At 42.6% G+C, this 17,482-nt stretch overlaps 1 protein-coding gene across 2 annotated transcripts in view; it reads left to right on the top strand.

Annotated features, from left to right (window-relative positions):
- DOCK1 (dedicator of cytokinesis 1) overlaps positions 1–17,482 on the top strand; it is a 2,312,292-nt gene that overhangs the window by 1,599,414 nt on the left and 695,396 nt on the right. For both annotated transcript variants that reach the window (XM_069611483.1, XM_069611484.1), the window contains exon 35: positions 16,955–17,111. In XM_069611483.1, coding sequence (XP_069467584.1) covers positions 16,955–17,111 — 157 coding nt within the window. The remainder of the gene's footprint in view (positions 1–16,954; positions 17,112–17,482) is intronic.

Raw genomic sequence — 17,482 nt, 5'->3', positions numbered from 1 at the left:
GTCAAGGGAAGACCGTTGAGTTGGCCTACGAGAGGTGACCCCCAGGGCGCTCTGTGAGGCACTGCATGCTGTATGTAATTATTTTGAATGCCAAACTAATTTAAAAAAAAGCATATTTGCTACTACCCATATGTAAAGAGGAACCAAGAGGAAGAGATTTATAACTATCATTGGCAGTGCCAAGTGGGGGCAAGACTAAAAGTAAACTGTATCCTACATTGCCAAATCCAAGAAAAGACAATACGGAAACCTAACTGTAACCCATATTACCAAAGCCAAGAGACGTGTGCTCTAGCACCTTGAAGCGTCTTTTGTGCTACATGGAATTACAAATAATGATCTCAGACCAAGTAATCGGACAGACTCAAGCAGTAAGGCAAAGTACTACTTTATTCTCATTTAATAAAGCAGGGAGAACTGACAGACACCGGAGTGATGCATGCACACTAACACAGTAGCTTGAGTACATAGAGGTCTTATACCCCAATATGCGTCACCTATAACGTCATAGTGTGTGGCAAATTATAAAACCTATTGAGGGAAGGGATTAGTTAAGGGAACATATCTACATATAGAACATATATGAATTACTACATCATTGGCTACCCCTTATCTGTAGGGAACGCCTCGAACTACCTCTAAATACATATAGTACTGATTATAGCAGACAAAATGGCAGTGGATTGGTCTATGCAACATTGTATGTTAGGTTGCCCCTTAGGCCCGCTGATTGGTTGGCATGCTATCCCAACCTTGGACTTTCGGCTCATTAGCAGCATGTACGTGAAACAAAACGTAGGTGTTTGAATCCTGTCAGACTACTCCATGTTTTCCCATTTAGTCCACCATCTCTCATCTCTCATTGGTCGGCCATAAACTGTCTGTAGTTGACCCTGCAGCCTCCTCACTGTTCTGGAACATTCCAGGGAGTGTGAGCACACCACTATCTTCGTCTGCGACTCTAATGAATAGCCCTTGTTTTTCGACTTCTGTCACATGTGAAGAGACAACGAATTTGTCAATTTCAGCCTCTTATTTACTGCCATTTGATTCAATTAAATGGGATATTGTTACTCCTCTTGGCCTCTAGAGACTTGCTCACTCTACCATATATAGACTTCATACTCTTTTAACTGTCCAATACTTTGTCCGTTGCAGATGTTTTCGTCTTCTTTAATCTAAGAGACATGTGCCCTCAATTCATATCTTATCCTGGTTAACTCCGCTTGGGTCTTCCAATTATTTCTTAAAATAGAATCCTTGATCCTTGGTCAAAATAGCCTTCCTGTAGTTCTGCACACAGAGCTTTCCAGCCTCTCCTGTGTCTGCAACCTAGGTCTGTCTCTGAGGTAGCTTGGCTGAATTCAACATGAGCCAGCATCCATTTCCTATCATGGCCGTCCATGCCACGTTATATATTGCTCTATAGCAATTCTCTATATGTTTCCTTTATACCTTATGTTACAGCGCATTGACAGTTAACGTTTCATCTTCTTTGTATTCACAATTATTTTAACTTTAGGTACATGTTTCTCTTGCTGCTCCAGTTCACATTGTTACTTATTAAGTATTTTCATATCGTTTCAGCATAGGTTAATTTATCCTCTACATAACATCACACTGCCCTCATCCGATTTCTCTTTAACGTTCCTTAATGTCCATCCGTTCGTGCTGATATCATTCCATGCGGTATCCTTCAAAAATTTCAGTGCAAGGGTACATTTGGTATGGCTGTCTGAGTGCATAATCTCTTATACAATCGATGCGATATCGGAACGACACATGGTGTCCCACTTATAGCCCTTCTCCTGCTGTTCCAGTATGACGGCGGTGAGGGGGCGGGAGCCAGGGTAAATGCATCCACCTGCTCCTCTACATTCACCCCTTTTGTCAAGTTTTTGACCATATTCTCTTCCTCCATTGTCTTCATCGTCTCTTCATCATTTGCCTTCATCTTCTCTTCATACTCTTTTCCATTCTCTTCTATCATTTCATCATACATTAATTTCTTGGGAATCCATATCTTTATCACCCCCCCCTCAGGGGACCTGAATTCTTCATATATTCATCCGCACTACAGGTCATGTTACAACACTCTCGAGATGGTAGACAGAATATCCAACATCCTACATATTTGCTATGATCCTTGGGGTAGTAGAACTTGGTTCCCGGAGGTGCAAGGGAACTTTTATTTTATTCTCATGGGTACTTCCCTAATTTTGCAACTGCTCACCAGTTCCTGTGTCTATATCAAGCATGATCGTCATCCCGATAGCTTTTTTGTCTGACTTCTGGCATTGTTCTAAGATGACCCTTATGAGACGGAATCCTAGAAACAGCAACACTAGTATTGCTTCAAGTATTTTAAAAGCATTTGCCAGCCAGTTTGGAATCCACGACAATAAAGGTGAAAAACGATCCTCTCCTGCTGTCTCATCGGCTTAAATCTCCATTTTCATATGCAGGGGCGTCAGCATAGTTATTGCCTCTGTCCGGGTTCTATTTCCACCATCATGAGATGGTGTTAATGTACAGCAAGAAAGCCCGATCTTGAGGACTATCTGTTCTAGAGGGTCATCAGCCTGATGGCTCTCAATTCTTCTCTAATAGCATTACATCCTTTTATTGTCACATTGATCGTTTGCAGTAGCTCCCATCTTGTAATCTGCAGCCAATTGACTTTTACTGCAGCTTGAAGTCCTGGCAATAATATAGCTGTCGTTATCATTGCTGTCTTGCTGAACAGTTTATGTTCATCTGGAATATTTTCATAGGCCTCCATTGATTTTGCTGAAAAAGAATTCTCTCTTCAGTCGACGGAGTTCTTGCAATCTCTTTTTCCTCTGGTGTTCATCCATTTTTGGTAATTCATCAATATGGAGGTCACTTTGGGGAATCACCAGTGCTGGTACATGTAGCATTACTACAGAATATATACCTCCACAATTCTTAGGCAACCGCTTGTAAGCTCTGGATCCACAGGCTCAATATCGATCCATTAATTCTGCAGTTCCTTCATTCATTCCTGGGACTTATCTGTCCATATCCTTTGTTTTTTCCAACCGGCATCAGGCCACCATTCTTGAAGCATGTTACATTTTTTAGTGGTATTCTAGTTCTGCTTAGTTGTCTACCCATCTGAGTAACTTTGAGTACTTAGCCCATGATTACAGGCATTTGTCACTTACTATCTGCTCTATGCTTGATGATTCTTTCTTCAATAGCTGTACAGGGCAAGCCAATAGTCCTTCTTCCCATTCGGTACTAGTGAAAACACATCCATATATCAATAGCTGAGGTCTGTCACTGAATCTTGGCTCTCTTGGTTTTTCAGTTATGGCTGAGCAATTCAGCTTCTTCATCTCAACAACCTTTATTCATTCTACAATCTGGGATGGATACATAAGTTTCTTGCTTGTCCATCCTTGTCCATTTCCATTCTTCTCATTTTCATATAGGTGTCTTCATATGGGAATGCTAATTGTGACCATCCTTGTAACTTAGCCTATTTTCCTTCAAATTGTACTCTGGTTGTGCATGCTGCTAGATGACTGAGGCCTTTTGCATCATGTGTAGACATTTCTCTTGCAATGTATGTTCTTGCCGAAATTCATGGCATACAGTATTAAGGAACAAACATACAGCTTTGGTTTGATGTCTTTCTCCCACCTCTTTCAAATGCTGATACCATAAGTTAAAATGAATTGAATTCTATAGATACATATTTATATTTTCATGATTCTCCTCAATATCCCTTTTAAATCGAAAAAGACCCATAGTTATTTTGTAAAGCGGGCTCTCTGTCCCTCTAGTAGGGAAAATAGATGTTCCATTGACACCTCCATATCAGTATTACTTTTTATAGCATGTTGAAATGCCATAATAGTAAGGAGAGGAACCCAAATAATAAGACCAAATAATGTAACCATCAATATTCCATGAACACCTATCGACTTTCTGGATGATAGTGGATCTGTGAAATTCTGAAGCCTCTCCATTTTCTTTCTTTTTTTTAATATGCACATTTGTTATCTCCTTTTGAATCACTTTTATATCACAAACTGTAATAGAATTGTGATTATCACTCTCAAAATAATAAAAGTATTCTAGGGATCTCTGAAAAACATATTTAATCCTCTTCATATCAAGGCTGGATAGGACTGTAAAATGTAGCAAACAAATTGCATACAAGAATGTGTGTATTGTCATTATGATGGGTAGCTTACACAAAGAATGATACTCTTTTTTTGTTTTCTCTTCAACGTCTGGATTCTTCTCCCATTGTCTCTTTTATCCAATCTAAAAAAAGTTCCAGGATAACTGCAAGTCTATTTAGTCGTTATCGAATTTTGGAAGATGTTAATCCCTAATCTAAAGGACTATTGGTTGTCCTTCTCTTTATCCTTGCTTGTGGCCATTAAACAAGGCTGCATGCACAGAACTATTTCTCGTGCTTCACTGTGGGCAGCTGCAGGAGGAGTCAGTGTTTCGCCTTTATAGGGTTTGATGTTGTGTAGATGCAGCCACGGTCTCCATCCCCTTAATTTCACAGCTGCAGGGCTATCTTCTTCTGCTTCATGTGGCCCCTCAAAGCGGGGAGTACTCTAGGTGCATATGAATTTGGTCACCTGCATACAAACTTGGCGGCTTTAGCAATTCCTCTGTTTCAAGAGGTTGATTATCTTTGTCACCCCTCCCTTCAGTTCTTGATCTGTTGAGACATGAAAGAAATGCTTGTAGTCATTATTAGGTAATCATGCATCTCATCACCTAATGGCTTCGCTACCCCGTGGGCATCAGTTCTTACTTTGTTGGAGGAGCAAGTGGGGTTATCATACAGCATCCAGTCACCAACTCATGAGGAGTTAGATGGTGATTTGAGCAAGACTGATTTTTAAGGCATATAGGGCAAGGGGCAGGCAATGTAGCTATCCCTTCTTTAAGGTTATTTTGAGCTTTGCTATTCTTTCCTTTAATAATCCATTTAATATAATCCATATAATCTTTCACAGATGCTTTACTCCTATGGATAAGCGGAAGAAAACTGCTTGATACCTAACAGGAGAACTATCTGTTCAAACAGCTCATTTACAAAAGGCCAGACTGCAAAACCTCGACCCCCCCGCCCCACTTGTGGAACACCTCACGTACAAGGAACTTGGCAGCACACGAGGCATCAGGGTGCGTGCATGCACCTTCCTTCATCTATCTAGAAAAAGGGCAAACCACAACAAGCATATATCTGTAGCAGTTGCATGTCTGTAACATATCCACATAATCTGTATGTAGATGCTGAAATGGGCCATTGGGCCTTCGTATTGCTCCTCTTACTCTTCACAAAGTGTGCCCTGCGGTACATTTCTGACACACCATCACATTTACAATGAACAGTGCCACATGCTCCAATAGATTGGGCAAGAACCATTATTCTACAATTGTAGCAGCAATACTTTCTCGAGTTGTAGTGAAGCTGCTCCAGTGCTACTCTCAATAATGCAAGAGACATAACTGGCTTTCCAGTGCTATCATGTCTCCAAAATGCCTCAGTGGGGGATAAAGACTCCCACCCTGTTCTTCTTGTGGGGCTCCACCTTGTATTTCAATTAATTGGACAATGGACAGCATGTTGAAGCCCACCTTTACCAACATGCATCATCATGTCATTTGTTAAACATCTTCTACTTTAACATTAGATACAGGTGGCTAATAGGCTGCTATTTTAGCCTCTAAATCTGCTGCTTCATTTACGCAGGAAATTAAATCTGTTCTTTGGAATGCGCTGCACATTTTACGAGTGCTAGGGTTGAAGAGAGACTTAATGCTTCTATAAAACTATCCAATAGGAATGCATGTTGCACTGGAGTGCCGTATGCGCAGAGGAAGCCTCACCTTTTCAAGCGTGACAAACCTGCGTGTACAGTTGAAGTCACTTAGACGGAGTCATAGTACACTGTCACTTCCTCATCCTCAAATCTTTGAAGTGCTTCAATGAGAGCCACTAGTTCTGCAGCCGGTGCTGAATAATTCAAAGACAGTCTCATACTTGTCACTACCTCAAATTCACTTTCTCGATTCAGCTTTATTACTGCTGATCCCAGTATGCCTTTCCTGATTTGTCTGGTCAGTTCTCAAAGAATCATCAATAAAAACAACTGCCCCCACCTCCCGAGGGCATTTTCTCTAGCCTGGGGAATATTATTGTAACATTCAATAAACGTGGTACAATCATGTACATAATCATCCTCTCCTACTAGTTCTGCTATAAACGTTGCTTCTGGATTTACTGTCTTACATCTATCAATTTTGATCGCAGGGTTGGAAATAAACACCTCACACCCAGATGCTCTTTGTATGGTCAATGTACTTTTGGGTTTCTCTAAAATAGTGAATAATGCATGCGCTACATTATTGGGCATTCCATTATTATGCTTGAAGCCTTTTCAATCCCGAATGCAACAGCAGCTAAAGATTGCTCACAGAGCTAGTGTCCCTTCATAACTGGATTTAAAAATCCCACTATAATAGGCTAATGGTTTGTGTCCATGTCCTCATTTCTTCTGTGTAAGGACTATGGTCATAACTTCTCCTTTTGAAACGGAAAACAAATAAAATTCTTCATTATAATTTGGGATCTCCGACACATGGGAAGTACTGATTGCCTTTTTTAATTCTTCAAATCCTTCAGTCATCTCATCTGTCCATGTTATTGGGCTTTTGTCAACCTCTGCTTCTTTAAGTCCTTTTAAAAGTGATTGAATAGATGTACTATATTCAAAAACCCAGCCCCTGCAATAGTTACATAAGCCTAGAAACTGTTGCATTTCCCTCACTGTTTTATGTGCTACAGTTTTCATGATTGCATCTGCTCTTTCAGGTGTCACTTTTCTCCCTTCGTGAGAGATCAACTGTCCTATGTATAGGACCTCTTCCTTACAGTATTGTAAGTTCTCTTTATCTACCTTGTATCCTTTCTCTGAGAGTTTAGTAATGAGTTTAACTAAGTCTTCTCTACATCTTTCTTCTGTCTTACTGCACACCAAAATGTCACCCACGTACTGGATTATTACACTTTTGAGTTGGACATTCCCAAGTTCCATCTGGAGGACTCTGTTAAAGATTGAAGGGGACTCGCAGTACCCTTGTGGCAAACAAGTACGTTTCAGATGGGTATTTCTAGGAAAAGCAAGTCAAATCTTGTAAGTCATAAAGGTGAATCGAAAATAATGCATTTTTTAAAATCTATAACTGAAATATTTAGCCTTAGATGTTACACAGTATTGTCGCAGGATTTGGAACAAAAGAAAATTCAGCTTCGACTATATTGTTTAGGGGTGAAAGTCCTGTATAACTCTCTGTGACTGCGCCTTTGATTTCCTTATGGGTACACGGCCATGTTACATGATGTATTTGATGGCACTAATATGCCTTGCTTCATTAAAGTGGAAATGGTCTCAAATATACCTTCATCTGCCTCTCTGGTCATGGGATATTCCTTTGCTCATGGTAAAAGGGCTCCTGGTTTTAGTTTAATTTTAACTGCACCTATCCGTTTTAATAGATCCACATCATATGGGTTTGTGGACCATAACATTTTTGACACTTTCTCGAAGTCTTCCTGGAAGAATGACAGTCTTCTTTTGACCAATGCCATTCTCTGTGGTATTTCTATATTTGTATGTTTAATGGATCTTTGTATCCGAATAAACTTTTTGACTGACTGACTAGTATTTTTATATTCTCTACTTAAATACAATAAGTGAGATTTCTAAAAAACACTAGTTCATCGTCAGAAGAATCATCTCTAAACAGTTCTTCATCTGTGAAATCTGTCAGTCTATATCCTTCACTGAATGCTATCGTTGTTCTCCATCCACTTCCTTCATCATCTGTCCCATGAACCATCACCCTTTCTTCTTTGACCACTTCTGCTTCTAGCTCTAAGGAGACAATCTGCCCTTCTTCATCATCCATGGGAATCTCTGGTCCAAACAAGAATTCCTCAGATATTCTCAATATTTTATCTACCATTCTGGGTAACCATGATAATAAGATAGCCACTCTCTACAAAAATCCCTCTGAGTCTAAAGGTACTCCTCGTAAGGCCTTCTGGCCTGTAAAGTCTAATATAAACTCTCCTACACTCATATAGTGTATTCCTAGAGTAGAACACACTATTCCTTTGTCAGTAAAAGATATCGTCATGTTAGCTTTGTCATCCGGTCACAGCCTAATATGTTTAATGGCGTCTGCCTAGAGTATAATAATGGCATTGACATGGTGTGTTCTCCTATATAGATTGGCAATTCATCAGTGAAAGGAACTAAACTCCCAAGAGAATCCCTGAGCATTCATGGCAGTACCTGACATTGAGTATTTTCCCTCACGGACACAGGAACTTGTGGCTCCAGTGTCTATGAGAAATGAAAATGTCTTGCCTCTCATCGTTACCCTGACCCTTTGCTCCTCTTGGGGGGGTGTCTGTTGTCACTGATGGTACTGAGCACATCAGGTCGATTTGTGGGCTGTCCTATTGTGGGTATAAATTCATCCCTATACCTGTGAAGATTTCCTCTTGTCACAGTCATACTCCCTAATTTGGGTGCAGGTACATTCTGTGCTCCTGGGGTCATATTCCATTGTGGTACCATAGCCTGCTGTGGCTGTGCTTGCTGTGGTTGTACCTGTTGCGCTTGCATGGGTACTTGCTGAGGTTCTTGGGGTTGCAGCACATATGTCTGAGCCTGGGTGTGACCTTGGGCGTAATATTCACGTGGTTCTGTATTATATTGTGGAGCATAACCCCCCCCCCCTCTTGGAGCTTGCCAATTCTGTTGCATGCCTCCTCTGCTTCTGCATGTCCTACCTGTGTGTCCTTTGCTTCCACAATTCCAGCATTGTTGTGGCTTTCCGCCAGAAGATTTATTTTGAAATCCACCTAGTCCTACTCCTCTAGGCCCATTCCCTCTTGGACAAAATTTGTACCCACTCAGATCTGTAGGATATCCCGTGTTAATTTGCTGCCCTGACTGCATCTCCTGTGTCACCCCTCCTTCATTACTCGTCAATACCGCTCTCTGTATGGCTATTTTTTACAACTTCTTCTGGACTAACTTCGCTTCCTCCTGCTTTCTATTCTCAGCTTTCTTTTTATTCTTCTCCTGCACTAATCGGCAGTGATACACGATTGTCAATTGTATTTCTCGCCAAGGCTTTGCTTCCATTCCCACCTGTTTCAATTGCTGTTGCACTGGCTCGGGCAGTCCCTGACACAAAATGTGATAAAATAATGCTACAGTTTCGTCCCACAGTTTACAAGCCTCCTGACGCCTTCTATCTTGAAAATAAGCAACAGGATATTCATCCTCCCCCCATTTTCCTAGTCATAATCGCACCCATATCTGTTCTATCAGGTTGTTGCACTCTGAGCACTTGCCATACGTCTGCTCTACAATTATTAAATGGTGCTCCATCATATGTGTCGTGTTTTACGCAGTGACACCCGTGTATCCTGCGTGTTTCCAAATGTAGTCAGCTCTCTCCCCTAGAATAGCTGCTAGCAAGCCTTTTACGTCACCTATAGCTAGTGTAATTCCTAATGTCATTCTCTCTAACTCATGAATCCATTTTCCCCCACCGTAAATCAAACTCAGCAATTGACATCTTACATTTTACTTATCCATCTGTGGCCACGGTATATATTGTGGTCGTCCTTCTCCTGTCCAATAATGGAAATTGTAAAATTCCCGGTCTATAATCATGCTTGCCTACACTCCTCGTCTTCCAGGCAGGGTTAGTCTCAACAATTTGTCTCCCTCCTGGTAGTAATCTTTACCTGCTTACATATGGCAGGGATATATCGCCTGTACTGCACGCAATGATGTTTGTGGTCACTCATTATATGGTGTCGGTTCTGGGGTTTTTTCTTTAGGGTCCTCTAGGTCTGACCATTTTACCCCTTTTTCGACACTCGATTCTCTTAAAAACCTGCATGCACCCTCTCTTTGTGCCTTCTAATTCTCCACCCTTTCTTCGTCTGACATAATTATACCCCAACTCGTGTGACTGTTGTCCTTCTCCGCATCATCGAGATCTAATCTGTTTAAAGACACTATTCCGTACTTGTCTATTATGATGTCATCTAACCTACCTTCAGTTCCCCCCAATAAGGATCCCTCTGCTTTGTTTTGGGTTTTATGCCCATCTTTATCCCGCATTTGCCTGTAAAAATTCCCAAGTCTTTGCTCTATATCGCCTGTGTCCTGCCCATCAGCCCATGCTGACCTCAGCATTCCTTGCAGCTCCCAAAGGGGCTGTTGTGACCTTCTCTCTTCCTCCAATTTTTCTTGTGCATCAATCGGCGCTATGCTCCTATAACATAAATATTCTATCTTGTCATCTTTTAAACCCCTACTCCTGTTCATTTCTTCTTCTCCTCTCCCTCAATTCATCTTCCTCTCACCTTCTTTGCAACCTACGTACTTTCATTCTTTGGGCTTCTATCTTGTTTCTTCTCTTCTTCAATGGATTGCTTTTCTCCCGCATATTCCTCATCTTGATTGATATCCATCATCCAGCTCTGCTGTTTGGAAACTTTTGACAGGGGGCGTAGTGGACTTCGAATCGTCCGTCGATCATCGATCCGTCTTGCTCGGTGCTCGATCGTTGGCTCCGGAAGGGACATCAGACATTGTGTATATATAACAAGTCACTATGTCCCATGCTTCAGTTCCTTTTTTACGCATGCTTGCATGCTGCATCGGGAACACGACAAATTGTTTATTTTTGGTAAAACCTGGACCACGATGTCCACTCAATGGGTCTCGGGCTTTAAATGGTGCACCGAATTCAAGGCCAAATTGTCGGTAACCGACCCCCACTATGTTTGTCTGTGGTGTTTGGGTTCAGCACACGACACAGAGGCCTGTGTGTCGTGCGCAAAAATGCAACTGAAGTTCATGCGTGAGAGAGCCAGTAAACTGGCCCTCTAAATCTCTGGCGCATTCTTTCATCTGGTCTTTCGAGGCAGAGGATCCCACCCCCAAGAAGGGTGAAGACAGACATTGGAAGAAAACAAAGGAACAGTCCCACTCTAGGAGCCATTCCTCTTCGTATTCCTCACAGAAGAATAAGCAACGCCACCACCATATTTGGGAGCTTGCCTTCAGAACGAGGTAAGCCCTTGAAGGGACCCACAACTCGCGAAGAGTGGGAAAGTTTTAAACAAGATATGCTTTCCATGTTTAAACAACAGGCGACTGTCTGCACGGTGTCCCCCCATCCCCCGGCCAGCAGGCTTTGGGAGCGAAAGTGGTGCTCGGCAACTCTGACCCCACGCTAGCCACAGAATCAATGCCAACGGCGAAGCCTTCAGGATCGGCAAAAAAGACAGGAAAAATACCCTTGGAAAGCCAACCAAAGGCTGCCTCCCATGGTGACCATCGTCTGTCGCAGCAGCCTGTGGCGGAAACTATGCCAACGGCAGCGCAGGCCATACTGCCGTCGTTACAGTCCACGAAACCGTCATCCAAAGCCATTGTATCAGGTGACAAAGCCTCGACGTCCACTACCGATGACAATTCCTTTCAGCCGCTATCGAGGTCAGGGTTCTTCGGTGTCCACCAGCCCGATGACCACGATGACGTCCCCCCAATTTACACAGGAGCCGGCAGTGTCGATTATTTCAACAATCAGGATGATCTAATGACACTTGCCCAAGGGCTGCAAGATGCAAGTGGTCTAGACATGTCCCCAGACCTTGATATGCAGCAAAACCAACCCTACACTCATGCTAATGTTAAGTTTAGGTCATTGGTAGAGAGGGTTGTAGACACCCTTTGGCTGAAGTTGTCCACCACACCCCTTCAGGGGTACGACATGAACGACATCCTTGATAAAGGTATGGCAGTTTACCATAACATGTCTGTCAATCAGGCAATAGCAAACGCCTTAGACTCCTTATGGCAACACCCTTACACGTCTCCCCCCCCCCATGAATACCAATTTCACTGCGAAGTACAGGCCGGCAAGGGGGGAATCCTTCTTTTCTCTCTACACACCTTTCCCCGGAAGGGCTTGTAGTGCAATCTGCCACAATCCCCACCAGACCCACAGCATCCAAGTCAAATCTTCCTCTGGATAGGGAGGGAAATAAGTTGGATGCTTTGGCCAAGAAAGTTTTCACTTCTGGCAGCATGGCACTCAGGGCCACAAACGTAGCTTGCAGGTTCGTAATTATTCCTATGGTTTGTGGAACACTGTGGAACGTGCAGCAGAACATTTCCCCGAGGGTGGTATGTGGAACAGATTTATACAGCTGGTGGAGGAAGGGAGGATGTAGCCAAACAGTAATTTCAGACGGGCCTGGATGTTGCTGACTGAATTGGCCACTCAATGGGTTTGGCAGTAGTTATGAGGAGAAAAAACTGAATGAGCTCGAAGGTCCTCTTTTTTCGGGGGCTGTGTGGATGAGGACCAAATGTTAATCATATGCACATAAATTCCACTCAACAGCTACCCTCCTTCACATCCAAATGGTGTGACAGACCACCCACAACATAGAAAAAGGGAGAACGGTCTTGGCAAATTAAGACATAAAAATACATATTTTAATCATTATTTTCTACAAAAACACCAAATATTTCTAAACAAAAATATAAACAACACACAAATTAATATGTACTAACAATGAATGAGTTTTCACAACTCGTAGATATTTTCACAAAGATATTTTTTGGTTCATCATTGAAATTGTAAAACCCCCATCCCCGGGGGGGGGGGGAGATCGAGATCAAAAATTACAAAAGGTGGAGCAAAAATGGATTTTCGAGCTGAACTCTGTTAAGGAGGGCCTGAACATTGCGATCGAATGGGGACTTTTTGTCCATTAACGGCACCTTTTGGGTGTTATAATAACAATGTAATATAAGAACAACCGTGATACAGTGATCATTAAACAAGAAATATGGTGAAATAGGTATTTTATTATAAAGATCTTATTTGTTAGTTGGAAGATTACAATGATCTCCTAGAAAGGACAGTAAAGTGGTATGCAGGCTTCATAGCAAAATACTGGAGACTCGGACAGGATGGGCAGACTTGTCCTGGGAAAGATGGGAGGTGGCAATGGGTGCCGCTATAACAAGTGAGGTGTGGCAATACTGATGTGGGCAAATTAAGAAAATCGCATTAGATAGCAGATTTTAATTGGTACACTTCAAATTTCTGCGTCAACACCCGTACAGTTCTCCACTGTTTCTTCCCTGATACCCCAGATGAATGCATTAGGTGTGCGACCACACCGGCAGACTTGGCGTGGATTTGTCTCCCAGTAGTACAATTCTGGAAAGAGATGTTTGACACATTAGGTGACATCATTGGGGAATTAGTGAAACCCACGCCTCTGGTAGACTTACTCGGATACATTAAAAATATCACAAGAGGTGTGCGAAGACTGTTCGGGCTGTTGTTACTATTGGCAAAGAGAAGAATTACAATGGTGTGGGGGAGGGCACAACGACCTATGAAGGAGCGGTGGAAAGAGGATATATTGCGCTGTAATTAAATGGAAACTAAATATGGAATGAGTGTTCACCCAAGTGCCAGTCCCAGAGAGATATGGAGACCGTATAAACAGTATTTGTTACGCAGATGGGGTTGAAAGAAACAATCTCGGATGGGAGGGTAACCTGGAGACTGGGACTATATTGATGGAGGGATGGGGAGGAGTGGGGAGAACTGACTGATGGACAATAGGATGGGGGATATTTAATGAAAGGCATAGTATTGTCATAGATTGGTTGGGGATGTGAAATGTATTGGGAATATTCAGAAAATGTAAAAGTGGCTGGGTAGGGTTGGGGAATCGCTGATACACCAACTGTGTGGTGTTTGCATTGTTGGGGGTAGTTATAGTCTGGGTATTGTAAGTTGTTGAAAACAATAAACAAAGTTTAAAAATGTTTTTTTTTTAAAGCCGAAGTTTATGGAAAACTACTTTTGCCAAGTCATGAACTTTGTTCAACCCTGAGATAATCCAGGTGTCCAGTGAAACAGAACTTGGATATTGAAAGGAGTGTTGGGTTATTCTTGAAGTGGAATTTGACTATTGTAAAGAACTTCTACCTTTTGGAACGTTTATACTGAAATCCTGCATTGAGCTTGGGGAAGAGGATCCAAACTGTTATTTTTGTTGAACTTGAACAGCCATCTATATTCCTGGATGATGGTATTGTATGGATGTTATTGTATGTACAAGTGTGAGAGAAAGATACATTTTTATGTTTGAGTGTTTTCCTTTAGTCTTAGTTTTGTAGGAAGGGAAATCCTCGTTAGGTTGTGGAAAGCGAGAGGTTTATCTACTTTAATAAACTGGCTACTTGTGGAAAACCTTTATCAAGTTGTCTGCCTTGCGTTTCTGAACCCTCACAGATATATTCATGTATTCATGTCCAGGCCTGTAATGATGGCTTGCTGACAGAGTGGTACCTTGGAAGGATGTTTTTCCTTGCTGCTGTTAATTTTGACTCGTCTCTTGCTTGTTGGCTCTACAGGAAACCGAGACTGCAAGCATCTTGTATAGGAGGTGTGGTGTTAGGCAAATAGTATTGCATAATAACATGCTGGCAACAGGGGAGGGGGCATAGCAACTGGGACCCTCTGAACTGCTGCTGTCATCCTAGGGGGAAGGGCTGGCTCTGTATTGATACCTGGTATACCTGCCACCCTGGTTGAAAGGGGTTCCTATTGTACACAAACATATATATTTTTTGTTAATTTGGGGGACAATCCATCCAGTGTGCTAAAGAAAAGCTTGGACGATGGGGGTGGGGTGGATGAGACTCAATTGAGATACTGATCTGTGCAGTGCCTGGAAAAAACAGGCCAGAAATTACATTTGTAACTTGGGTATATGCATACTACATACCATGTTAATATTTCTGCTGAGATTGTCTGGCAGCTGCCTTTGGTTGTAAGCCCCAGATTCTGATCCGCCAATCCAACAGTGTAAAAACAAGAGTTTATGCAGCCCACTGCTGCATGCCGTGAACCTCCCTAAGGGAGGGACCCGTATGTGCATCAGAAGGTTGGAATATGGGCCATTTGAGAACCAAAAGGCCCAAGTTGAATGAGAGCGTGGTGGAACCGAGAAGGCACGAAATGCACATTCTTCTCTGCCTTTTGTCCTTTAGTTTGTGAAAAAGGGCCTGAATGATCCACAAACCTTACTTAGTTTGAAAATCTAACAAGGTTGCACTTTACCAGTGGCAAGCAGAGATTTCAGATAGCATATCTGGGACACTGTAGCTGTGGTATGGCGGAAATCCATACCCTGGGCAGCGGCACTGCATAGCCATGACTTTGGTGCAGTGAATCATTAGGCATGCAGGCATATTCCCAGCCAAGAGGTTCCATGTGTTAAAATTGCAGCAGAAATGGCAGTTGACACAAAATATTGCGGCAAAAAGGCAGTGATATTGCTGCAATCAATTTAAAGAATGCGGGGGACACCGCCGCAACCCCCGCTCCCCTTAAATGGTATAATGTAGTACACCTTTACCGGGTCAAACCACAGCATTTCTGCCGCGATTTATTTTGTATATGTGACATTTGTGCCTCGATTTTTATCACTGCATACCAGCCAGCCAAGAGCAGAGGCCATGCCTGGGTACACTGCCTCAGTCCATATGGACACTAGAGATAGAGGCACCAATGTCCCTAGCACAGGACGCACACAGGGGCTCTCTGCCATCCATAATGAACAGCCACTGGCGTAACTGGCACTGCACCTAGGAGGCAGGTTTAAAAAAAAGAGAAGTGGGTACAGGGTATAGCACAGGCCATGCCCTGTGGGTATTGCAGGCATAGACACTGTAATAGGGGCAAGGTCAGGGCATTGGTCCCAGACATGCCAGCGGTGTATGTCTTTGGCATAGTTTTCACGTGATATGGTGGCAGCACCTGTTCCACAAACAATGTTGCCTAAACCAGCACAGCACTACGGATAGGGTCCCTAACCTGAGAGCAGTACTCTGAGGATGGCTGTAGGGTATGCCCTTCAAAAAGCTGGCGGCAGCAGTTTCCCACCAGTGGCAAGTAAACTCTGGAATGATCTTCCACTGCACAGTAGAGCCCAGGATTCCTTCTGGATATTCTGCAAGCAGCTCAAAACACACCTCTTCTTACACCGACTGCACAACTAACACTGGTTACTATTAATTCCCACGCCTATACCTCGACCACTCCGACTCCTGCCAAAATGACCTGCCTGTAATGCAACTCTGCTACAAATGTAAATTGTAATTATGTAAATATAAGTGTATGTTTGTTAACTTTAGCAAAAAAGTGTAATCTTTCAATGTAAGCAAGTGCACAGATGCCTTAGGGCTTGGCGCGCTATACAAGCAACAAAAATAAATAAAGCAGCTTAGCCGTTGGCACAATTCCCATGCGCCGCATCCAGATGCTCCATGCAGTGGAAATACAGGTACACGAGCAAAGTAGATTATTATAAAGCGTAAATATAAACACAAAATAACCTTAAATAAAGCACATAATAGGTTTCTCATAATAAAATGTTGTAAGCTATGTTAATTAAAAGCTAAAACAATCATTGGAAACACTTCAGATGAATGGCCAACATAGTTTTGATGCAAAAGCTAAAAAGCACCGAAAAAAATCTTCTGTGGGTAGCAACGCAACAGTAAGTTGGGACACTGCGGCCAGCACATCTCCAGAACCCGCACATAACACAATTACAGTAATGCTGCGTTATGATCTTAAAAGTGCAAGTGAAACACTTTATTCAATGAACTTGAGATCTTTTATTAAGTATGTTGCTGTATTATATTTGGCACCAATAAAAGTAGAACTAAAGCTGTTAGTTTGTGTCTATGCTCTGAGAGAGATTTTTGTTTTGTTGCTTGGTGCAATTAAATAAATGTGTAATAATTTTCAGCCTCTTGGAGCACTGCAGAAAGCACAAATACTTGGCGAAGACTGGGGAGAACTTTGTTGTGCTGGTGGTGCGGTTGATGGAGAGACTCCTGGATTACAGGACCATCATGCACGATGAGAACAAGGAGAACCGCATGAGCTGCACGGTTAATGTCCTGGTGAGTGCAGAGTACTAACATTCCACCATACTGTGAGAGGGTACCATTGCTGCTACTCTCTGTTGATTTGTCCAGCACCACTGGTTGTAGAGATGCTTATGGAATGGCAGAGTATCTGAAGGTGGCGTTAGGTGGCCATTGGTTTAACATGACGGAGGGCCAAGGCAGCCCCTGCCAAACATCAGGGTAAGGGGGTCACAATGTCTAGGGTTAAAAAGTCTGTGAAAAGAATGTGGCTGTGAAGTTGGCTGGAAAGGGGGGAGAAGGGTGGCCTGGTCAACATTGGCATTACAGGAGTCCCAGAGCTTAAATAGCTCCGCTGACGGTGGCAATATTCTTTGTACGGTGATCAATGATGTTGTTCAACGTAA

This window comes from Ambystoma mexicanum, chromosome 8 (assembly GCF_040938575.1).
Source record: "Ambystoma mexicanum isolate Mex_15411 chromosome 8, UKY_AmexF1_1, whole genome shotgun sequence".
NCBI lineage: Eukaryota > Metazoa > Chordata > Amphibia > Caudata > Ambystomatidae > Ambystoma > Ambystoma mexicanum.
The sequence above is the reverse complement of the archived record's forward strand: the minus strand, read 5'-3'. Positions and strand labels throughout refer to the sequence as shown.